At 49.8% G+C, this 25,340-nt stretch overlaps 1 protein-coding gene across 8 annotated transcripts in view; it reads right to left on the bottom strand.

Moving 5' to 3' along the window:
• The window catches only part of EPS15L1 (epidermal growth factor receptor pathway substrate 15 like 1), a 106,077-nt gene that overhangs the window by 30,305 nt on the left and 50,432 nt on the right, over window positions 1-25,340 (bottom strand). For all 8 annotated transcript variants that reach the window (XM_061149962.1, XM_061149959.1, XM_061149960.1 and 5 more), the window contains 8 exons: window positions 23,843-23,915; window positions 16,570-16,731; window positions 15,868-16,065; window positions 13,638-13,802; window positions 9,004-9,127; window positions 8,066-8,116; window positions 6,163-6,299; window positions 186-246 (listed from right to left, as the gene is read on the bottom strand). In XM_061149962.1, the coding sequence (XP_061005945.1) occupies window positions 186-246; window positions 6,163-6,299; window positions 8,066-8,116; window positions 9,004-9,127; window positions 13,638-13,802; window positions 15,868-16,065; window positions 16,570-16,731; window positions 23,843-23,915 (971 nt within the window). The remainder of the gene's footprint in view (window positions 1-185; window positions 247-6,162; window positions 6,300-8,065; window positions 8,117-9,003; window positions 9,128-13,637; window positions 13,803-15,867; window positions 16,066-16,569; window positions 16,732-23,842; window positions 23,916-25,340) is intronic.

Genomic DNA, 25,340 nt, shown 5'->3' with positions numbered 1-25,340 from the left:
TTCCTTCCCAGCAGATGCCTGCTCCCGCTCAGGAAGATGAGGGCCGTGGCGTGGGCCACACTGCCTCGGGCAAGGATCTGGGTGCTACTTACTAACGACACAAACGCTGAGGACACACCAGCTTTGGAACAGGTGGGCCATTCTGGTGCCCAGGGAAGAGAAGTAAAAGAAGCCATCGGTCTCACCTGATCCTTTTGAGGAGACACTGGAGGATGAAAAAGGATCGCTGGATTCAAAGGGGTCGAGCTGAGGGAAAAGGAGAGAGGAGAGAGTGAAAAGCAGTTCCTGTGCCCATCACCCATTCATTAAACCACAAACTCTCTGGACATCTTCCCTGGCCATGGGGAGGACACAGTGATTTAAACCTAATCCTGGCAGAGTCCAACAGACCAACCCCTCCTGCATGTAATACCAACAAATACTCTGGACCGGGCGGGAAAAAAAGCAATCACCTAAAGACCTAGGAAGTGAATCAAAGCAGCAAGACTTGGGAAGAGAACTGAAATTTGGTAGTAAAAAAACAGTACAAGGCTGGGTTTTCCAGGTTTTATCTTGGCCCACTGCTCAGCTTGTGGGATCTCAGTTCCCTGACCGAGGACTGGACCCCGGCCGCGGCCCATGAAAACACTGAATGCTAACCACTAGACCACCAGGGAACTCCCAGGTTTTCCATCTTGATAGCTACAGTCTGAGAATACTGAGAGGCTACGGACTCCAAAAGAAAACTCACTGCCTTTCTGCACTGCAGCTCAGAGGTGGGAATCCCAGGACAGCCACAGCCATGAAAAAGGGATGTGGCCCAGCAAAAAACAAAAAGCCCAGTGGAGAATTAAGCTATCTTCATACCTGCAAATGATGCAGGCTCTTTTTGTTAAGACTCTTGGAATTTACTAACCATAATTACAACAATATAATCCAAAGAATGTTAAGTAACCTCCTTATCATGTTAATCAACTATTCTCTTATGAAGACCTACTGTGTTGACTAATTGAACAATAATTCAAGTAGAGTATCCCAGAAAAAAACCCGCTTGCACTCCCTCTTTGGAGTCTGGCTGGCAGCGCTGAGTACTGCCAGGGGCCCCGACGGGTCCTGACATCGTGTCCTCCTTTAGAGGCCTCGTCTTCTGCACGTGGCTTCATCCCCACATGGCTGCAAACAACCTGGGGCTGTGTTTTATTTGGGAGTTATTTGGCCAGGGCCTTTTGAACAGCAGTGTCCCAATGAAGTGCTGGATGTTATTTATTTAAGAATGAACTTTTCTTTTTTTTTTTTAACAATAATATCCTTTCAGAAATTTCTAACTACTTTGTAACTGCCTGACTTAACATGGTGATAAAACAGTTATTAAAAGACTATCTTTTCCAAAGCTTAAAAAAGGAGGGTGGGTCTAGAAAGGAGAGGCAGAGAATGGGAGTCCCAAATTCCATGATAAGCTCTGCCCGGGTCTCAAGCTGACCCCTACACTGTGTGTGGGTGGGCAGACTCAGAGCAGTCTATAGCTAAGGCCACAGGAATGAAACCACAGGCCAGACAGGGAGAGACTACAGTGTGAGTCTCACCAAGTTAGTTGCCTACTGAAACAAAACCATCCACACTCTTTGGAAGAACGCAACAGAATCAAGTCTCCACAACAGAGTACTCACAACACACAGGATATATCTCTAAGTTATTCAAAATACAGAGGACAAGAAAAATGTGGTTCTCAAGGGAAAAAGACAATCAGTGGAGATGATCTCAAGGTGACCCAGATACTGGAATTCTCAGACGAGGATGACTTTACAGCAGCAGTGACTGGGCTTAATGAGATAAAGGTAAATACACTTCAGATGAACAACAAGATAGGAGATCCTGGTAGAGAAGTGGAAAGTATACAGACGAAACATGGACATTCTAAAACTGTAAAGTACAATACCCATAATAAAAGCTTCAGTAGATCAGCTAACCAACAAATGACAAAAATGTAAGTGAAGTTGAAGATAAATCAGTAGAAATTACACAATCTGATGGAAAAAGAGAGAGGGGAAAAAAAGAAAAACAGGGCCTCAGGGAACTTTGAGGATATTGAGGATAATATAAACACCTGTGTAACTGGAATCCCACAAAGATAGAATAAAAAAGAAAAAACTGTTGAAGAAATAATGGCTGAAAACATACCAAATTTGGTGAAAGACCTAATTTATAGACCTAAGAACTTCAGCAAACCCCAAGCACCATAAATAAAAACTATATCCAGACCCTACACAAACTGAAAAACAAAGATAAAGAGAGGTTCTTTAAAACAACCAGAGAAAAGAACATGTTACATGCAGGGAACAACGATCTGAAAGGCTGGTAACTTTTCATTAAGAACAACAGAGACTAGAAGGCAGTGGGACAACATCCTACAAGTGCCAAAAGGGAAAATGATACTAGATTGGGCACAAATATACTCAAGGATGAAAACAAAGCAGTCCTGCATCACAAGGGCTAATGTAAGTTCTTCAGGCAGAAGGAAAATGATAATGGAGGGGAAATCAGACCTTGAGAAAGGGATGAAGAACTTGAGAAATGGGGACTATATGGGTGAAAACAAGAACTACCTTTTTCAACCTTAAAACTGATCAGTTCAGTTTGGTTCAGTTGCTCAGTCATGTCCAACTCTTTGTGACCCCATGGACTGCAGCACGCCAGGCTTCCCTGTCCATCACCAACTCCCGAAGCTTGTTCAAACTCACATCCATCGAGTCGGTGATGCCATCCAATCATCTCATCCTCTGTCATCCCCTTCTCCTCCTGCCTTCAATCTTTCCCAGCATCAGAGTCTTTTCCAATGAGTCAGTTCTTCGCATCAGGTGGCCAAAGTCTTGGGAGTTTCAGTTTCAGCATCAGTCCTTCCAATGAATAATCAGGACTGATTTCCTTTAGGATTGACTGGTTTAAAACTGACTTTAAAACTGGTTTAAAACTGATACAGTGGCTTAAAGCAAAAATTATTATAACACTGTCTTAAGGCATTTAATATATTTAGACGTGTTACATTCATAGGACAACTATAACAGAGACACTGCTGTTTAGGGGTGGGTGCATAAATAGATCTACATGATGGCAAGTTTTTTACATTTTACATTAAGTGTTGTTTGTTGATATTGTTCAGTCGTTGTGTCCGACTTGCTGCGACCCCATGGACAGTAGCACGCCAGGCTCCTCTGTCCTTCACTATCTCCCAGAGTTTGCTCAAATTCATGTTCATTGAGTCTGTAATGCTATATAACCATCTCATCCTCTACCACCCCCTTCTCCTTTTGCCTTTAATCTTTCCCAGCATTAGGGTCTTTTCCAATGAGTCGGCTCTTCGCATCATGTCTTCAAAGTATTGGAGCTTCAGCTTCAGCAAATGACACAGTATTAATTCCAAGTAGCCTACAAAAAGCTAAGTGTGAAAATGGCAATCCCTAAAGTAACCTCTAAAAATAATAAAAAACAGTATAGTTAAAAGAGGCCATTAAGTACTACAAAATGGAATCCTAGAAAACATGCAAATAACCCAAAAGAAGACAGAGGGAAACAGATGAATAAAACACAGAGAATAAAAGGAAGTAAATGATAAAATAGTAGAAGAATCTAAGTATATTGATAACTGCATTAAATGTGAATGAACTAGATACTCCATTTAGAAAACAGAGATTTCCAGACTACAGAAAAGCAAGGCCCAACTGTTGATACATGCTCAACACAAAAGACATCAACTTCAACTCCCAGATAGGTTCAAAGTTAATTGGATAAAAAAAAGCATGCAAAGAGTAAGCATAAGAAAAATGAGGTGGATATTTTAAAATGTGATAAAAACAAATTAAGACAAAGATTATCACCAGAAGAAAAATGGAACCCTTTTAAAGATAAAAGGTCACTGCATCAGGATGATACAACAATCATCAATATGTAGGCAACTGATAGAGCTTCAAAATACATGTAGCTAAACTTGACAGAATTAAGGGGGGATATGGACAATGCTGCAATCATAGGAGAGGATTTTAACACCTCAGCAACTGGTAGAGCTAACAAATAAACACCTTAAAAATAGACAATCAGTCCTCTAATAGAACATAATGGAAAAGACTATGAAAAAGAATATATATATATATATGTATAATTAAATCACTGTAGTATACACTAAAAACTAACACAACATGGTAAATCAACTAAACTTTCAATTTAAAAAAAAGGAAAGGGGGAATTCCCTGGCCGCCCAGTGGTTAGAACACAGCACTTTCACTGCTGTGGCCCAGGTTCCATCCCTGGTTGGGGCACTAAGATCCCCCAAGCTACATGGGCGTGGTCCCCTTAAAAAAAATGGGGGGGAAAAAAAATAGACCTTCAGAACAACCACCTTGACCTAGCTGGCATTTACAGAACATTATACCCAACAATGGCAAATAGATATTCTTCTCAACTGTACCCTGTACATTCACCAACAAAGACCATAAAACGAGTCTCAATAAATCTAAAAGGACTGAAAACATACAAAATAGGTTCTCTAATAACAACAAATCTAATTAGAAACCAATATTATAAAATACCTGGAGGGGGGCAGTACTTCGAAATGAAACAATACCTTTTAAATAATCCATGGTTCAACAGAGCATTCACAAGGGAAATTGAAAAATATCTCAAACTGAACGACAATGAAGATACAACATGTCAAAATGTGTGGAATGCACCGAAAGCAGTGCCTGAAGAGAAACGCGTAACTTTTTACAAAAATAATTTTATTTATTTTTGGCTGTGCGGGGACTCTGCTGCTCTGCGGGCTTCCCTCTAGTTGTGGCAAATGCGGGCTATCCTCTAGTTGCGGTGTGCAGGCTCTCGTTGCGGGAGCTCCTCTTGTTGTGGAGCACAAGCTCCAGGCGCTTGCAGTAGTTATGGTTCCTGGGCTCTGGGCACAGATTCAATAGTTGCGGTGCACGGGCTCAGCTGCCTCGCGGCATGTGGGATCTTTCCGGACCAGGGATCAAACCTGTGTCTCCTGCAGTGGCTAGGTGGGTTCTTTACCACTGAGCCACCAGGGAAGTCCAGAAATACACAGCATTAAACACTTACATTAGGAAAAAAAGATCCAAGATCAATGACCTAAGGTTGGATCTTAAATAGTCAGAAACAGAAGAGCAAAGTAGGAAGAAGGAAATCATGAGCAGAAATCAGTGAAACAGAAAACAAACAGGAGAGAAAATTAACATAGCCAATAGTTGGCTTGTGGAAAAGATGAATAAAATTGATAAAACACAGAGGTGAGAGCTCAGACCACCAACATTAGGAATGAAAGGGGGACCTCACAACGGGTCTCAGAGACAGAAATGTTCCAGGTTAACCCTTGCCTTCAAAGAGCTCTGGGGCTAGTCCTGCAGACCAGTAGGTCCATGGACAAGTGAAAAACCAAGTCATGGGTAAAATGAGGACAGAGATGCAGCCTAGAGCATGCAGGAAAGCTACACATGGCCCTCACTCAGACACAAAATTCTCATTCCATCACAAAGTCAATTTTCTGCTTTTCAAATCCTTGCTGACACCAATTTAAACCAGTCTGTTGGGCCTAATGTACACGACACATGGCTGACTGCTCGCTGAGGGCAGGGGAGAGCTCTCAGTGCAGCAGGCTGTGTCCCCGGATCCCCTCCTGCCACGGCGGGGCCCCCTGGGGCAGGCTGATGCCAGTGTCCCATCAGCACTGGGCACTCAGGGGCAGCCGGGAGCTGAGTGGGAGCGCGCCACGTTGTTTCGTCTTTGTTGGGGGCTGCAGTGGCCAAGCAGAGCACCCAGCCAGTGGGCCTGAGCTGGAGGAGAGGGGCACCAAAAGGGATGGAGGGGTGACAGCCGCTCAGGACACAGTCCATCCTGATGCGGGCTCACTGGACTGCTGGGCGTGACACCTGGCTTCATAGGGCAAGCCTCTGCAGGGACCAGCAGGGACGGTCACCGTGCCGTCCAGGAAGGAGGCTGGACCTTCTCGCCAGCTCCCAGGGAATGGCCCGGCCTCTGACGGCTCTCACTTGCCAGGCTTAGCAAGCTCAGTCTGAGAGAGGGAGGCCCTGACTTGGTCCAAGGGGGGTGGGAAGGGCTACCTTCATACACGGAGAGCATGCAGACGGGCAGGAACCGGAAAGCGGCCCTCCTGAGATCACTCACCTTTGATGGTAAGGAAGGGTTTTTCGTGAACGGGTCTGAGGTAAACGGGTCGCTCTTTGTCTGCTTCTTAAAGAAGTCATCAGGGGTGGAGCCACGGAATGGGTCACTTTCTTTGAAAGGATCCCCGCCGAATGGATCTGGGAGGTGTTTCGGAAAGAGAAGGAAAAAAAGCCCCATGAATAAACACTATGCTTAGTGAGAGAACTCCCATTAAAAAAAAAAACAAAAAAAACCCACGATTGACTGACACCACTCACATGAAATTCTAGAAAATGGAAAAACTATAGTGGCAGAAAGTGGCTGCCAGAGCCCTGGTGGCACGGGGTGGAGGAGCACGAGGGGACCTTTAGGGACAGTGCAAATGTTTTCTTTCTCATCTGACTACACACATGTTGAAATGCATCTGATTCTACATTTAAGATGGGTGAGTTTTGTGGTATGTTCATTATACCTCTCAGTAACACTTATTTTTAAAAATAAAATCAGTAGAAACAAGCAATGTGGCTAAGTCCATAAGGACAGAAAGCAGACTGGAGGTTGCCAGGGGCTGGGTCAGGGGGAAATGGCAGACACGGTCTCCTTTTGGGGTGACAGAAACATTCTGAAACTACATGGAGGTGGTGAGTGCACAACACACTGAACCAACTGCAGGTCAGTGACATGTGCACTTTAAGATGGCTAATCTGTGCTATGCAAATTTGTTAGGCTTGTGTTACATGAATTCCACCTCAAGAGAAACAAATAAATAACCAGGCAGGAGGAGATAAACAGGCAGCAAGATGCCAACACCACCACGCCCAGAGTGTGTTCACGTGGGGTGCAGGCCTGGCAACCGAGAGGGCAGCCCCCATCACCCGGAGCAAACAAAATGCTGGGCTTTTTTTTTTTTTTCTTTATGATGTGGATCAATTTTTTTTAAGTTTTTTTTTAAAACTTTTGTTTGTTTATTTTTAGCTGTGCTAGGTCTTCGCTGCTGCTCGGGCTCCCCTCCGCTGCGGTGCTGGGGCTTTCACCGCGGCGGCTTCTCTTGCTGCTGAGCACGGGCTCTAGGGCCCATGGGCTCAGTCGCTGTGGAGCCCAGGGTCAACTGCTCCAAGGCGTGTGGGGTCCTCCTGAGTCAGGAACTGAACCTGTGTCTCCTGCATCGGCAGGTGGGTTCTTCACCACTGAGCCACCGGGGAAGCCCAAGATGCTAGGCTTCTGTGCGAAGCGATGCTGTCCTTCCCTGCTCACTCCACGGCCACCCCGAGTGTGTGCGGGCAGACGCGCCACTGTGTGCGGGTACCACACGGGACAGCCTGACGCCGCCACAGGTGACAGCAGGCAGGAGCGCGCCCGTCGGCTCCCGCGACCATCGGGCCGTCAGGGGCTGGCTTTCCCGTCCTAGCTCTCACGGCGCCTGCAACGGGCAGGAAGGGGCACCGGACTGAGAGCGGGAGGCGCGACGGGGCTGCCTTCAGCTCCCCTGGCACAGGAGCGGCAAGGTGTTTCTCCGTTCCCCTCACCCTGAACTAGGAATGGGAACACTCTTCTTTTTTAATTTTTACTGGAGGAGGGCACCGCAACCCACTCCAGTGTGCTTGCCTGGGAAATTCTATGGACAGAGGAGCCTGGCGGGCTATAGTCCATGGGGTCATGAAGAGTCAGACATGACTCAGCGACTCAAGAACAACAACAAAATAGCTGCTTCCCAACGTTGTGCTGGTTTCTGGTGCAGAGCAAAACAAATCAGATACATCCACACATGCATCGCCTCTGTTTTGGATTTCCTTCCCATCTAGGTCATCACAGGGCACGGAGTCGAGCTCCCCTGCTATACAGGAGGTTCTCATTAGCTACTAGGAATGGGAATATTCTGAGGACCAGTTCACACAACAGTTCTTCTAACGAAGGCTTTTTTTACCTGTTGAAGCTGTCTGTTGCTCGGCAAAGGGGTCACTCTGGAATGGGTCACCTGGATTAGAGAAGAGAGAACCATTCAGCTCTGTGGTGGAAATGACCTTGGCAGAGCAAAGTGGGAAAGCAAGGGTGGCCAGTGGCTGAGGTAGTTCATCATGGCAAGGATGATGAAGATGAAACGAAAAGAACTCTGGCTACTCAACATGGGCCCAACGGTGGGGAAATGTAGGACCAGCCTGAATTCACTCTCTTTCTATGCCCTGCTTAAGGCTCACCGCTCCCCTCCCCATCACCCCCCGATTCCAAGAACCTGAGCGCCCAGAGCTGCCCCCTCCTCCGTCTCCTGCAACACCTGAGCCTCGGCAGCTGCCCGAGTCAGCCCTCAGAACTCGGGTGCTTCCACTCCAAGTCTCTAACTGGAAAGGCACTCCCACTGCCCCCTCCCTGCCCTGGTATTTTTCTCAGGAAAATACAGATAGCCTTCTTGGAAATAGTTTTGCTCTGCAAAGAAAAAAAGAAAGAAAGAAAACTTAGGAAATCTTGTTTCTAGAATTCTTAGTTATTCTCAACTCGTGTGTGGCTCTGGGTGAACTCGCTGTGTTAAGACCTTAGAGACTGTGTGTGGGGGGATCTGCTGTTTACCAGGGGCTCCAAAATCACTACTACATCTACATATCTTAGTCCTGCCAGGTGGACGCAATCTCTGGGCCGAGCCTGTCCCTTGCACGAGGCCATCTCGCAGTGATCTTGGAGCTCTTCCCACCCCCCCACTCAACACCACAGCTCCTCATAACCAGGTGAAGTGAAAAACTCAAGAGGCCTATTAGGCTCCAAGAATTTCTTTCCTCCCCCCACGTCAGAGGGTGCTGCCAGTCACGAGACAACCCAGAGGGGCAGAAAACAAACAGCCTTTCGGTGACAAAGTGGGTGCCAATGAGGTACCTTTGAAGGGATCAGCTCCTTTAAATGGGTCGGATTTGAAGGGGTCTTCTGCCTGAAAGGGATCCGGATGCAATTCTTGGGCGTTGTTGCTAAATAACAAGGCTTTATTTTTGAAAGGATCATCCTGTAATTTTGCAAAGAGACAGGACAGGGATTTCATTATTTCAGATTTAAAGCCAAGCACAGAATTGTATACCAAACTGGTGTATTTTCCCCTCTAAGTGATGTGACTCTAAAGAGAGTAATTTTTTTAAAAAAACCACAGAAGATGGATTTTAAATAATAACATCAACAACAGTCCATTAATTGTGATAAATGTACAAGACATTAATAACAGGGTAAGCTGGCTGTGGGTTATACAGGAACTCTCTGCGCTATCTTTGCAAGTTTTCCTTAAGTCTTCTAAAATGAAAGTCTATTTAAAAATTGTCGAGTGGAAGCAACCCCGGCATCCAGTGATGGATGAACGAATAAGCGTGGTATGTCCATACAATGGATTATCATTCAGCCTTTAGAAGGAAGGAAATTTTGACACACACAACGTGGATGAACCCTGAAGACATTAGGCTGAGTGAAAGAAGCCAATCACCAGAAGACAAATACTGTGTAATTCTACTTACATGAAGTCCCTAGAGCCATCAAATTCATAGAGATAGAAAGTAAAATAGTGGGTGGTCAGGAGGATGGGAAGCAGTGCTTAATGGGTATGAAGAAATTCTGGAGCTTGACCGTACAACATGAATATACTTAATGCTACTGAACTGCATAATGAAAGATGGCTATGATGGTAAACTTTATGTGTCTTTTACCATAATTAGAAATATTTTTTAATAAATCACTGTGTCAGAAAAAAAGTCATATTTTTGGAAATGTCAGAAAGAAAATGTAACGAGTCCCTTCAATGACTACAGCTCAAAGCCTCCTCGTTCAAAGGTGCACCTCCCTCAAGCACCTCCTCAGAGAGTGTGTGCCTATGTGGGCATTTTTTAAAATGCCTGTTTCTACACCAAGAGGCATGATGGCTATTTACATCCAGAGAGGAAGTGCGTGCTTATGCAGTTAGAACTACTAGAGCATACACAGCACTTTGCATTTTTTCTTTACAAAGTGCTTATTTGTAGAAACAAACAGCATATTTAAATCAGGGGGGGAACTTTGCTTTTGAAGAGCAAGTTTTTATAGTGGAAAAATTACCTGAAAGGGGTTGGGGAGGGACCTCACAATATATGGGAAAACAGTGCACTTGGTTTAGAAATACTGAGATATTTTGGTTCAGAAAGACACACCCTCAGTGAAAACACACAGGTTTCAGTATGACATTAAAAAGCACAACATCCTCCTTGAATGTGGCAAATGTGTCAGCATCCTTGGGGCTGGTGAACTCAGCCATTATTCCAACTGACCGAGACCAGATGATGAGAGAGCCGGGGCTTCCGTGAAAATACAGGGCAGTGACGTCAGAGGTGCCCACGGGAGGGTCCTGACAGGGCTGGGTGACTCCAGGGAGCAGGACGTGTCTCAGAGGTACCAGGCCAACAGGAACCCCCAGGCTCCCAAGGAATGGACCAACACCCCTGCCCTCTGACAGATGTGGAACGATTTTCCTTACCTGGAGGTGGGGAAGCCAAGCCAGGTCTTGGACAAGTGAGTACCGACGTCCGCAAGCGCGGCGTCCAAGTCTGCAACGCACAGACCCAGTAAGGATGCTGTGGTGCCAACTACCATGACGCGCCCGCGCCAGCAAGCACCCAGTGGGGGTCTGAAACACAGACCAACATCAACAGACCTAATCAACGGAAGCCAGGAGGCCGGCATGGAAAATTAACGCCCTGCAGCCCTGGGGAAAGGAACGTATTTGTTCCAGAAGAAGAGAGAGAGATGATGAACGACCTGGATAAAGTAGTGAATTAAGAATGACAACTTGGAAAACTACATAGAATAGAAGCTTCTATTTGGTTTTTAATTAGCAGTAATGTACCACTGCTAATTGGTACTTTTTTTTTTTTAATGTTTTCAATTGCCACTTGGAAAGACTTGTCAAGTTAACAGTGGACGACGGCAGAGAGGACCCCGATTCCTGGGTGCTCCGGCTGCAATCCCCCAACTGAAAGGCAGGTCTGCTCTTTCTCTCTAGGAGCAACTGCTCGGCCTGAGACAGCGGCCGCTCTCTCCCCTTCAAAGGAGAAGCCTGAGGCCACCGGCAGGACTCACGAGGTTAGGGTAACCACGGGTTCGGATTCCATTTCAGGCTCGGAGCAGAAAGTAGATTTGCCCTGGCACAAAGGGGCCATCAACTCCACCACCTGCTGACCACCTACTGAGGAGCACAGAGCCATCTGCCCACCTGGGAGACGCAAGTGTGGTGGCCAAGCTTGGGGTGATCGGCGCCGCTTGTGGCAGAGAGCAAGCACTGTGAACAAGAAGCTCCCTGGCCAGCCTTAAGTTCTGTACCTCTCAGGAAACAGACGTGACAACTCCGAACGGGCATCAAGGTGGCATTCCGCAACATTCCTCCCCTTTAGATGGGGGCTGGGTGATGGTGTGCCGGTGCAATCAACACTCTCAAGAGAAAATAAAAGCTCTGCTTGATAGCCACTGCCAATTCCCATGGCATCACTACCCCCACTGGGGCTGATGTCCACTTACCAAAGGTGGAGCTAAGCTTTACAAAATTCCTATTCAATCATCAGCTCTGAAGAGTCAGTAAAAGTGGCTCCAGTAGGCCAAGGGCTGAATGTGACAGACAAGCCCGTCCTTCGTGATGAGTTTGTGGTGAAGCTGAATTCTGCTTCTCTCTAGTAGGCTGGCTGAGCACTGACTCCAAGGATAAGAAGTCTGTACCCTTATCAGCAGATGAGACACAAGGAATAAACATGGCTTTCAGAACCCTGCCATCTTGGACAAAGTAAAGTCATGTGAGCCCAACACTAAACCCAGTGACTTCAGTAAAACTGTGCAGACTAAGAACGTTCTAGACGCACCTCTTTGGTTACACTTGTTCTCGGGAAACTAAGCCCCTTACTTTCATCCCCTTTGAAGAGAACTAAGAAACCTCCCTCTCCTTGGGAACAGTCTTGAAATGTCCAGGAGTGAACAAAAGCCCTCTTCACACTGTTTATTAAGAAATGGAAACAAACCAAAAAGTGAGTGCTTTAAAGATTGTATTTGTGCAACAAGATATAGTTTTTCTTCCAAACAGTGGTTGTGGGTTTCTATGTAACACATGTGACGTCAACATTTCAAGATGGATTGACCATCATATAAACATCTGTAATAAGATGAATAAAAAATAAAAGCAAAAAAATCTGTGGGGGGCAGGGGTGGGGGAGAATCCCTATTTTCCAAATGATACTTCCCTGCCAACTTTTTATCCAAAGAAACCCGTCTTATCAAAGCCTGTGCGACAGAATTTAAGAGTGAGCTGTCCCATGAACTAAGACAGGACAGGCAAGCCAAGAGCTGTGAGGGCACCTGGAGAGACACACAAGTAAGAGCGAGGCTGTGAAGCTGGGACACACAGACGGACGGTCAGGCGGGAAATTCCACCTCAGGAAGGAGGACCGTTCCCAGTCTCTATTCAAACGATGAAGCTGCCTAAATGGGCCCTGGAGCGGATACGGAATTCCCTCGTTTGCCATTTCCAAGTAGAGAGGAACGTGTGAATGGCAGAGGGAGGCAGGGAGGGCCAAAGATGGGAGTCAGATAACACCAGGAGCATTTCCTCAGCACTCTGGAGAATTAGGCATAAGCTTTCCCGTAAATCCTAGGGACAGAGCACTTGGCCACTGAGGAAAGAGACATGTCGAGAAAGGCCCAGAGTCTCACATGAAGAGAGACAGAGAGGCTGAACTGTTATGGGGAGGGGAAGGAATCCACGAAGCGGACAAGGCCAGGAGCAGGAGCCTGGAGGAGAGAGACAGCAGCGCAGGGCGTGCAGCCAAAGGCTTTGGGGCAGAACACAAGGAAACTAGAGACCAGCTGTGTCCCCCCGGCTCCCACAGCAGCACAGAGATGCCCTCATCAGCCCGAGTGAGCCGGAAACGGCGCACGCCAGGACTCGGGACCACAGCAGTGAACTCTGGCCAGAACAGGGGACTAAGTAACACTGTCTGGATGCCAGCAGCCCCCCACCAGGAGCCCCAGGGTCATGCGGCATGAACCCAAGTGCTGAAATTTCAAATGTCACGAAAATTTCAGGAGATGGGCCCATTTGTGGGTGACGCAGCAACATCCCGGGAGGGCTGATTGCCATTCCTATTGATCTTTATCTCCACCTGTGATTTTCCAAGGTGCTCCTTGTAGAAACACGGACACACACACACACACACTTTTCCAGCCTCCCAGTGAGGAGAATGTGGGGTTTCACTGGGGGAAGCCCTCCCAATGGGAGGCACTAGCCCACAGAGATGGAGGTCTTCACAAACTGGTTTCACAAAGGATCCAGGCCTATGCTCGGCTCTGCCCCGGATGCCGGGCTGCAGGGCTGGTGGGCAGGGGCAGAGCAGCGAACACGAGAAACACCCTGCACGTGGATGGGATTAGGCTGGTGAGGGCTGGGTCCAGCAGGAGGGGCCTTCTCTGAGCCCAGCACAGGACCCAATCCCAGGACTGGAAAGCACTTATTCAACCTTTACCATGGCTCCAAAACCGCCCCTCTCTGTCAGGGAGACGCCCGCGCTCAGCTCTGCCAGGGTGGTCAGGCCGACGCCGGGGGCCCCGTCGAGCGTCTCGTCGTACTGCTCCAGGCTGCGCTGGGCTTCCTGGCGGCTCTCGTGCAGCTGGGAGAGCTTGCTTCTGGCCTGGACAAGAGAGGCATGGTTGGCACGGAAAGCATTGGAAAGCAGGTGGAAAGCATCAGGCCACACATTTTTCTCTCAGGGCATCCCGCCCCAGATGATTCACGCAGATAACTGAGTTACCTGTCTACAGGGCAGACGTCCCTGCAGCCAAGTTTACAAGACTTGAAGCTGCTCAGAAACCGAGAGAGAGAGATCCGTTATGACTGCCCTCAGGCGGCCTCTTTGTATCCCTGGTCCCTGAGAGAGGCAAGTATTCAAATACATGTTTGCTGATTCGGAATGAACTGGGACAAAATCCAGATTCACTATTCAAAGTGATGTTCAGCAGTCATTTTGCTTTATGGGATTTTTATTGCCATTCTCTCCTCCATGTTCCTGGAGAAGGCATGTGAGGCCAAGGAAAGGATGGCAATCTGTGGAGGCAGACAGACCCCGGCTTTATCTTAACTGTCTCCTGCACACTGGTGACCTCACCTCTGTTTCCTCTTCTCCAAAATGGAATTGATGAGTAAAAGCCCTCTTGCACTGTCTGGCAGGGTGGCCTTAGTAAGTAGTAGCTATCATGTTTAATATCATTATTATTATCACTAACATACATTTATGTCTTGGCTGCTCTTTTTTGGGTTTTTTTTTTTTCATTTATTTTTATTAGTTGGAGGCTAATTACTTTACAATATTGTATTGGTTTTTGCCATACACTGACATGAATCAGCCATGGATTTACATGTATTCACCACCCCGATCCCCCCCGGCTCCCTCCCCTTTGCTGCTGTTTTATAAAGGCTGGAGGACTGATGCTGAAGATGAAGCACCACTGCTTGGACTACCTGATGCTAATAGGAACCGACTTACTGGAAAAGACCCTTAGGCTGGGAAAGATCGAAGCCAGGAGGAGAAGGGGGCGACAGAGGATGAAATGGCTGGATGGCAACATCAACTCAACAGACATGAGTTTGAGCAGACTCCGGGAGATGGTAAAAGAAAGAAGAACCTGGCTGCTGCAGTCCATGGGGTCGCAAAGAGTCGGACACTGAGCAACTGAACAACAGTAACAAAAAGGCTGACTGGGAAAGGCCTTTACAGACATTAATCAACAATAAAGCACATTGTTACTGTCAGCTGCTCAGTCGTGTCCGACCCCGTGACCCCACGGACTGTAACTCACCAGGCTCTGCTGTCCATGGAGTTTTTCAGGCAAGGATACTGGAGTTACAGTAGCCATTCCCTTCTCCAGGGGATGTTCCCAACACAGTGATCAAACTCAGGTTTCCCACACGGCAGGCAGATTCTTTACCACCTGAGCCACCAGGGAAGCCCCATAAAGCACAATATATGTTATCAAATCCCTGAGGTTTGAGTTTGTAATTAACTTTTGCCTGTAAACTGGCAAAAAGAGCCAAGAGATCAATTCGGTCAAGAAAAGCAGCACAGATATGCATTTTGATATCGCCAAGGTCAAACATAACCCTCCCTATGTAGGTGGGACATCCGAGGGCCAGCGAGGAGGCCTTTGGCCATTCCATACAGGGCAGCCAGCTGCAGGCCTCGGGGCCTTCTCCCCAGAGCGGGCCAGGGAGGAGCGGGGCTCCTGAGAGGGTGGGGCCTCCTCGCTGTGCTGCCTCTTGAGCTGCATGGGGACAGAAGGCATCCTGGACTCTGTCTTCTTGCTTGTGCAAGGACCCAGGCTGGTCAGACAGGTCCTGAACCTAGGCTCTCTTCAAACCAGTTAACGTCATGTGCTCACCCAGCCCGCACCCACTCCTCCAAAAACGATGCACACTCCAGCAGGGAAGCAGAAGGCTGGTAAGGCAGAGCAGACCCCACCAGGCCACAGTCAATATGACAGGGAATATACGCTGGGGGGTCTCCGCACTTCACCTGCAGGCTGAACAAAGCCTCCCAAGGAGAGAACCTAACGTGAATGAGGTGGGCAGGAGCCACGGAGACACCTACTGCAGCACACACACCTCCGTAACTGCTCTGCTTGTGGCAGCCACCCTGCTCGGCGGGAGCCCCCAGCCCCAGCCAGGGGGGGCAGGCCTGCCCCACCCCGCCCCCTGGATACCTGGCTGATTTCCTCTTGAGTGGACTTCAGGGACTTGATGATGGTCTCCAGTTGGACTTTCCCAGCCTGGATGCTCTGCTCCAGCTGCGTCTCCTCCTGCTGCAGTCGGTTCAGCTCAGATTTGGCCCGGTTCAGGTCGTCTTCCTGGGACTTGAGGTCAGACTCCTGAGACTGGATCTGTGTCTTCAACGAGGAAATCTGAAATGAGATGAAATGTGACTTCGAGGAAGGATTCTGGTTCGTGTTTCTTGAGATGAGCTGACCCAGGGAGGGAGATACCAGCCCCAAAATGTGGACGCCGGGCTTCCTTACAGGGACCCCTCTCCACACGTCGGAGAAGCATTGGCAATCTGACTGACTTGGCGCTGAACATCCCCTCGTCTCAGAGATCTGCTGAGGTCACAGCCTCCCTGTTTTGTGACAAGCAGCAAAGACACCCGGGGGAGGTGAGACGGGCATGCTGTGTCGCCCGGGCCCGGGTGGGGTGTCCACACATAGGTTCACACTTATATGTGTGACAAGGCGGGTAAGATGGAGGTCAGGCCACAGATGCTTGGACACTTTCCCAAATGATAGGTTCGACTACTCTACTAAACCAGTAGGATGTCTCAGCCTTGATTCCAGGTCACGGTAAGCTCAGGGAAGTTCCTAGAAAGCCTTCACCTCCTGCTGGGCTGGGGGTGTGGAGAGATAATGACTCACCATCTGGGTCTCGTCCTGGCACTTCTGCCTGACGTCACTCAGCATGTCCCGAAGCTTGGCCTTCTGCTGGTCCATTTCATCCAGGCGGTCTTGGGCATCCTGTTTTTGAGCTTCTAGCTCTTGCAGACTGCTTGTTTCCCGGTCTAAATCATTTTGTAATTCCTAGGGAGGGGTGACATGAATTTACCTGACTCATTAAAATGGGGGCACGTCCAAGCCAACTGTCACAGCCAAGGCCGGAGCCCCCAAGACAGCCTCCAGGGACTTCCCTGGGGGTCCAGTGGCTGGGACTCCGTGCTTCCACTGCAGGGAGCCAGGGTTCAATCCCTGGTTGGGGAACAGAAGATCCTGCATGCTGTGTGGTACGGCCAAAAAATAATAAAAATTATTTACAACAGAAGATGGCCTACAGAACCATACATGCCACAGCGAACAATGCACACATCCCAGCGTGGCGGCCCCAACTGAATCTCTCACTAAGGCCCTCAAGAAGCATTTACTGACGTCCTAAGAGAGGCCAGGCAGCAGCAGGGGCGGGGTTCCTGGCAAGACGAGCTCTCCAGTGACTGGTGGTCATGAGGGAAGGGAAGAGGCATCACTCAGACATAAGTGAGCAGAGACGAATGGACAGCTTGGGTGCTGTCGGAGTCGCAGGGGCGTGGGGAGGCCAGACCAACGCTGCATGGGTGAAGAAGAGCCCAGGGAAGCGCACTTCAGTGGACCCAAAGGATGAGCAGGTGGCAGCCGGGAAAAAAGCCAGGAAGGTGAAGAGAAGATGGGGGGCCACAGAGGACCTGTAAGAGGAGGGGGTGCCGTGCTCTCCCTTGATCAAAGGAGAGCAGGCTGAGAGCACCAGAGGCCACGTGCCACGCCAGAGATGCCACTGGCTTCTGCAGCCAGAAGCCCCTGCGGATGTCCAAACTCGGGAGCAGGACATGATGGGTCCCGAACGCTAAAGCTCTTCCAAGTGGGGAGAGCCTGGCTCCAAGACAGACAATGCAGGTGTCCTCGGACTTGACTGTTAAGACTTCTAGGGGAAGGATGCTAGAGGTGGAAGGGCGAGTGTGAAAACGTGCACTGTCTATGACGGCAAAATCTGAAAGCGATGCAAATTTCCCAGCGGAGCTGGCTGGACTCTCAGCACAATGCACCCTGAGCGGCATGGCACCTCGCGGCCGAGTTACAGAGAGAAAAGGAAAAGGCATGCGGCAGAGCATGCATGTGCGAGGCACACCAGCACTTGTGCACAGGAAGGCAAGAATAGGCACAGACATCTCTCCTTAAACACACACAAGAGCCTTCTGCAAGGCCTTGTGGGAGGTGATGGACTGCGCCTCTGGGGGAAAAGGGGTCCGGGGTAGGAGGCGCCTGTCTTATTTTCAACCAGATGAATGTAGCTAAAGGAGACACAGGATGGGAGGGGAGAGTGCGGCCTGAGGCTGACAAGAGGAAGCAGTGGAGGAGGGGAGGGGACTCAAGCTGGGGCCGAGGGCAAGGTGACGGCAGCCTGGGCAAGGTGGGGGCTGTAGGACTCGAGGGTAGGGGTGGACTCGAGGTGACCGCTGGGGGGTCGGGGAGACAGGAGTGGTGAGACCGAGCCCAAGGACCGGCTGGGGCTGCCAGAGGCTGACATCCCTTCAGAACACAACCCAAAGGAGGTGCAGGGTCTCCGTCTCCCCGCTTTTTTAGTTTTTACGGAATATTTCTTCATTCATTTGGCCGCGGCGGGTCTTGGCTGTGTCGCTCGGGACCATTTGAGGCTGTGCGCAGACTCCAGCTGCAGCACCTGGGCGTGTGGGCTCTCAGCTCCCTGGCCAGGGAGCGACCCCGCACCCCCGCACTGCAAGTCAAGACTTTACCACTCGACCACCAGGGAAGTCCCTCCCCCTTCCTGCTCCGAGGACAAAGGGCCATGGCTCGCTCCTCTTTGTCCGCCAAAGCACATCTCTGAGTTATCCGTGGGACTGGGTTTCCTGCTCCCCAGTCGCCTTGTCCCTGACCTTTAATTGGAAGAACAGACCTTGAGTGTGACAAGTCTGGAAGGGATAAAATCAAATGTTTTTGAGAGAAGGCTAGTGGCAGAGTAGAAACGTGGGTCTGCCACATCCGAGGGAAGGACAAGTGATGGTGGAGGTGGGGAGACAGAGGAAGAAGGAGGGTCAGACCCAGCAGCTTGGACAGGGGGACGTCAAGGAATCTGGGCCTCTTTCTGTAATGCAGAAGCAGTCGTGGAGGAGCCCAGGGGAAGACGGGCTGCCAGCTGCTGGTTAAGAAGGATGCCAGAGTCAGAGTGGAGGAGATATCTGAGCAAAGAGAAGACAGAAAAAAAAACCCCAGACAACCTACAGACCCAGTTCAATCCCAACTGCAATGCCTGCCATCTTCTGACAGGCAGGCTCCAAGATTCAAAAGGAAATGCATGGGATCCAGAACAGACAAAACAGCCTTAAAAAATCCAAAGTTGAAGATGCATATTTTCCAATTTCAAAACTTACTACAGAGCAACAGTAATCAAAACAGTGTGATTCTGGCATAAGGAGAGACAGGAATCAATGGGACAGAACTGAAAGTTCAAAAACAAATCCACACGTCTATGACCAATTGATTTTTGAAAAGGGTGCCACAACAATTGAGTGAGGGAAAAAAAAGAGCAGTCTCGTCAAGAAAAGGCCCTAACTCTAACTGGCCCTCCTGGTGCAAAACAATGAAGTTGGACCCCTACCTCACACGATATGTAAATATTCACTCAAAATGGACTGAAGACATAAATTTCACAGCTAAAACTACAAAACTCTTAGAAACGAATGTGGGGTAAATCTTTGTGACCTTGGATTTGAGAATGGGTTCCTGGATATGACACCAAAAGAGCAGCGACTTCCCTGGGGGTCCTGTGGTTAAGACTCCTCACTTCCAATATAGAGGGTATGGGTTTGTCCCCAGTTGGGTAACTAAGATCCTACAGGGTGAGTGACACAGCCAAAAAATTTAAAAAAAAAAAGAAAAAAGAGCAAAAAATGGAATAAATAAGCCAAAAAATGGAATAAATAAGCCAGACTTCATCAAAATTTAAAACTTTTGTGCTTCAAAGGACCACTGTCAAGAAAGTAAAAAGACGACCCCAGGATGGGGGCATGATATTTGCAAATCATATATCTGGATAAGAGAATTTATCTGGAAAATATAAAGAACTCTTACAACTCAGCTACAAAAAGACAAATAACGCAATAAAAAATGGGCAAAGGATATGAGTTGGCCTTTCTCCAAGAAGATACACAAATGGCCAATGAGCACATGGTAAGATGCTCACCATCATTAGGGGAAGCATTATGGGTAGTGAGATACCACTCCAGACCGACTAGGAAGGCTATTAAAAAACAAACAAACAAAAAAAAAAAACAGGACTAACATCAAGTGCTGGTTAGGATGTGGCAAAACTGGAATCCTTATGCATTATTACTGGTGAGAATGAAAAATGGTGCAGCCACTTTGGAAAACAGTCTGGAATTTCCTCAAAGGGTTAAACACAGAGTTGACCAAGTGACCCAGCAATTTCACTCTTAGATATACATACCCAAGAGACGTGAAATCCCAGGTCCATACAAAAACCTGCACGTTAATATTCATAGTGGCATCATTTGCAATAGCTAAAAAACAGAAAAACCCAGATAGCGATGAACTGGTGAACAGATGAATAAAGTGTGGTGCAGCCACACAATGAAGCATTTACTCAGCTATTTAAAAAAAAAGAAGGGGCTTCCCTGGTGGCTCAGTGGTGAAGTATCTGCCTGTAAATAAATGCAGGGTACATGGGCTCAATCGTTGGTCCGCGAAGGTCCCACATGCAGCAGGGAAACGAAGCCGTGCACACAACCACTGAGCCTGTGCTCTGGAGCCTGGGGGCCGCAGCTACTGCAGCCCACGCACCTGGAGCCCATGCTCCGCGGCCGGAGAAGCCTGAGCAGCCCAACTAGACAGCAGCTCCCACTCACCGCAACTGAAGGCCCACATGCAACAACGGAGACCCGGCACAGTCAAAAATAAACAAACAAAATATAGAATAAAAAATAAACAAGAAACAAAAGATAAATAAATAAATCTTTAAAAGAAGAAAGGAAGCACTGATACATGCAACAACATGAATGAACCTTGAAACGACGCTGAGGGAAGAGAGGCCAGACACAAAGGCCCACAGTGTATGATTCCATTGATAGGAAATGTCCAGAACAGGCAAATCCAGAGACGGAAGGGACACGGGTGGATGCCAAGGGCTGGGAAGGACTGGGGACAGCTAATGAGCATGGAGTTGCTTTTTGGAGGGATGAGAATGTTCTGTAATTGACTGTGGTGACGGCTGTGCAACTTCATGCATATTCTAAAAGCCACTGAATTACATACTTTAAATGGACGAATTGTAAGGTATGTGAGTTACATCTCAATAAAGCTGTTGTCAGAAACACAAAACAGAACAGTAAACCAGGTAAAGATGCCACAGGATCTCACTAGGACTGGAAATGGAGAGACCCCCTCAGGCAGGAGGGGGAAGGGGAGGCCTTTGGGGCTGAAGCTGAAGCTCCCATTGCTTAAAACCAAACATAAACTGGCCCGAGGACCAAGGCCTCCTCGTCAATGCTGGGCCCTATCCTAGAGCCCATGCTAGCAGGTGTGACATGTGATTTCCTTGTCAAACCCACCTGGGAAAAGGCAACAGGAACCAGAGTCAGACCTGGTTTTCACAAAAGAGCTTTAGTACATATAGTGTTCTGAGGGGACCCTGGTGGTCCAGTGGTTAAGACTCTGCCTTCCAACGCAGGGAGCACAGGTTCAATCCCTGGCCGGGGAAGCAAGATCCCCCATACTGCACATGGCATGGTCTGAATAAATAAACAAATAGTGTTCTGTGGCTGCCTAAGGAGCTGCCATCTCGTTAGAGCAGAGCCCTGTCCTGGTCTGAGTACAAACGAAGCTCCCACGCAGCAGGGGCTGGCCTGGCTGGCACTGGCCCCGCTCCAGCTCCGAAGAGCTATGGGGGTGCACAGGGACACCACGTCTCGAAGGCTGCAGGAGTATGCTGTCGGAGCCCGGCAGCGAGGTTCTGGGGGGCCTCATGCAGCCTGCTGTGCAGACCAAGGGGACAGCAGCTCCAGACGTCAGACCGACCCGACGGCTTTCTCAGAGTCGCGCAGGAGCAGGTCAGAGACCTGGGGACTGGCTTCCCTGGAATTCAAGGACGTCACAGCACCCAGATCCCCAGGGACAGAAGCCTGTACGGAGTGACAAAGACACGAGAGGGAGGACAGCCCAGGCATTCGTGTGGCTGGCTGGGCCAGGGCCAGGGTGAGCTGGAAGATGAGACCAGCGTCCCTGCACCAAACAACGTGGAGGGTCAGTGATACAGGAGGATGAGAACGGAGTCTGAGGGAGGGCAGTTCCCAGACACGGGTAGGAATCAGAGGGCTGAGGTGAGAGTAATACACCAGAACGAACATGCAAACGCCCAGAAAAATAGAGTCCCTTCACGTGGCCTCGTATATAATGCAGCTTATTTGAGCTGAAAAAACAAAACAAAAAATATGATAGAGGCAGGCTGTTCCCTGCCTTTTGATCCAAAACATTCCAGGGGACTATCTAAGGCCCAACCCCCGATGCCAACGTGTACAGAGTGAGAAGCCAGGAAAGAAGAGTCTGGACACTGCAGCGTGGGGACCAGTGAGAACCACCCTACCCCAGCTGCAGACGGAAGCTGCGACAGAGGACACTCCCTGCCTGGTGAGCAGGCGCTGCACGCGTCTGTCCGCTGGCTGTCTCATGACATCCCCCAGCCCTCGTGTGACAGGGGACGGGGAGGGGGATACAGTGCTACCCAGACCCCCGAGCCTCACTGAGTCAGGTGCTGCCTCCCCGGCTTGGCTCAGGCTGCTGCCCTAGCAGGCGGCCCAGAAAGAACCAGCCACTGCAGGGTGGTGGGAGAGCGCTGCTCCTGGCGCTGGTCCCCGCGGCCGGGTGGGAAGACGGAGGCGGGGAGGCTATGCCACGCGCCTGCAGTCTCCCAGGTGAGCCACGGTGGGGCCACAGCGCTGAGTGCTCCGCCCCACTCCTCTCCCCAGCTCTGAGCTCAGAGGACTCAGAGGCCCCACACAGAGACCAGCAGGCCCAGCAGTGTGCATTCTTGGGGGAGCGGGCGCACAGACAACTCGCGTCTCCCCCTGGTGGCAGAGCCATTCTCTGTTCATCCAGACCTGAGACATCTTGGGAACCAAGGTCTCTTGGAGAGTGCAGCTCCCAGGCACTGACCACTGCGTTTCCAGCACAGCCTCACTCTGCCCAGACGAGTGAGCGCAGCGTGCCTGCCAGACCCCAGGCACCAGCCCACGGCCCAGAGGAGCAGAACACTCATTACCAATGTTGCATAAGGTCTAGAGATGTTACATAACTTGCCCAAAGGCACACAGCTGCTAAGACGAGCCAGGTTTGAGCCCTGGCACTCAGACCCCAAACAGCTGACGCAGAGGAAATGACCCTGATGCTTGGAAAGACTGAAGGCAAAAGGAGAAGGAGGCAGAGGATGAGATGGTTGGAGGGCATCACCAATTCAGTGGACATAAACTTGGGCAGACTCCAGAAGACGGTGAGGGACAGGGAGGCCAGGCGTGCTGCAGTCCGTGGGGCTGCAAAAAGGCAGACCCAACTGAATGACTGGAAAACAACTCAGACCCCCAGTGTCTACCGTCACCACCCTCCACAAGGACTCTCCAGGCAGGGCTGTCCCAAGGACAGGTTAGACAGCACTGTCTGAACCTCAGAACTTCAGGCTAAGTGAGAGAAACCAGACATCAAAGATGGGATGTAGTATGATTCCCTTTCTGTGAAATGTCCACAACAGGCAAATCCCTAGAGACAGAAAAGAGCTCATCAGGGGCCAGAAGAGGAGATAGGGAGTCACTGCTAATGGAGATGGGACCTCCTCTGGGGTGATGGAAATGTTCTGGAGCTAGACAGAGGTGATGGTTAAGCAATATAAAGAATATGTTTAAAATGACTGAATTATATACTTCAGAAGAATGGATGCTATGTTGCATGAACATCTCATTTTTTAAAAAAAAATCCACTATCTACAGTTACAGGAAACTCAAAATAAATCACCTGTAAATCCCCAAAGCCTGAGTCTCCAGTGAGTGCCATGCTGCCCCTCTGCCCTGCACCACTACCCCCGCCGGGCGTCCCTGAACCACACCTGGTACAAGGTCCATCCTACCAAACCCAGCTGCGTGCTTACCTGTACTTCATTGGTTTTCTGTCTGATGGCCTCTTCCTTTTCTCGAATGTCTTGTTCCAGTGAGTATTTCTCTCTGGGTTTGAACAGTCCATGAAAGCACAGAGAGACAGCATGAGGAGTAAGCTGACCACCTCCCCCACACTTCTCCCCAGCGACCATCTGCTTTCAGTCACCCCCTCCCCTACAAGCGTGGGTGGAACCTGCGGATGCCACAAGGCTTGGCCCCCAACATGGTCACGAGAGCCTTTTAAAGTAGAGGGTGTTGGAGTGACGCCCAGGGGGAGAAGGGCTGGACGTGCCTCTGCTGACTTTGAAGATGGAGGGGTCACAGGGGAGGGGCACAGGGCTGCCCGTCAGAGCAGAATGGGCCCCACTGACATACAGCAGGAAGGGAGGCCCCAGACTCCCAGCTCTGAGGAACCTGGACAGCACCCTGGACTCGGCCCTGTGAAGGCCTGAGCAGGGGCCCAGATGAGCCCTCCTGGATTCCCGGTCTGCAGAGCTGCGCATGAATGAATCTGTGCTGTTCTAAGCCATTCCACACACGGCAAGAGAAAATGAACATGCCCTCTAAGTCCTTGGTTGCGCCTGCTCATGAATGGTGAGCGCCTCCTTCTCAGAAGACTGAGCGTTGAGGACATGTGGAAAGGGGCCTGGCTTTCAGGGAGCTCACAGGGGACAGATGAACACACAAATGCACACAACCTATGTACCATGGAGGGAAATCCAACGGGATAAGGAAAGGGGGTGGGAGTGTCCTGCAATGGGCGACCAGGAAGGACTGAGGACGTGGCCTGTGAGGAGAAAATGTGACCGAAGAACGTTCCTGTCAACGGGCACAAGAAGGCAGAGCTCAGCAGGGGAGCCACGGTTGAGTCCAGAGTGATGCAAGTGGGCTAGGGACTCCAGAGGGCTGGCCACAAGGAGTGGCGGGGAGGGTCTCTGAGCCCGGCTACTCCTCACAGGAGGCTGCGGTGGGCCGCTGCGCACACCGGGGGCCTGCTGGGGCCTTGTCTGCCACCTCAGCGGCAGACCGCCCCCCACCCCGGCAGCAACCAGTCTGGCTCTTCTCCTGGAAGACAAAGGCTGTGTGCCCCTCCCCCAAATTCATACAGTGAAATCCTAACACCCCCGTGAGGGTGTTAGGAGGTGGGGCCGTTGGGAGGAGACTGGGGCATGAGGACAGGGCTCCCAGGAAGGGGATTAGTGCCCTTACAAGAGACCCCAGAGACCTTCCCCCCCTCCACCATGGGAGAACACCCCAAGAAGCCGCTGTCTGTGGACCAGGAGACACACCATACCGGACACCGGACCCATCTACACCTCCATCTGGACCGCCAGTCTCCATGATGAGGAGACTATGTGTCTGCTGTTTAAGCCCCTTCAGTCTGGGGCGGCCTGTTACAGCAGCCTGAATGCACCAAGTGCCTGAAGCGGCTGCCTCCATGTCAGAAACCTCACATGGCCCACACACCCTGCCTCCCCTGCCAGGAACCCA

The sequence above is a fragment of the Dama dama genome, chromosome 9, assembly GCF_033118175.1.
Source record: "Dama dama isolate Ldn47 chromosome 9, ASM3311817v1, whole genome shotgun sequence".
NCBI classification, from domain to species: domain Eukaryota; kingdom Metazoa; phylum Chordata; class Mammalia; order Artiodactyla; family Cervidae; genus Dama; species Dama dama.
Note: the sequence above shows the minus strand (reverse complement) of the source record. Positions and strands in the feature narration are given on the sequence as shown.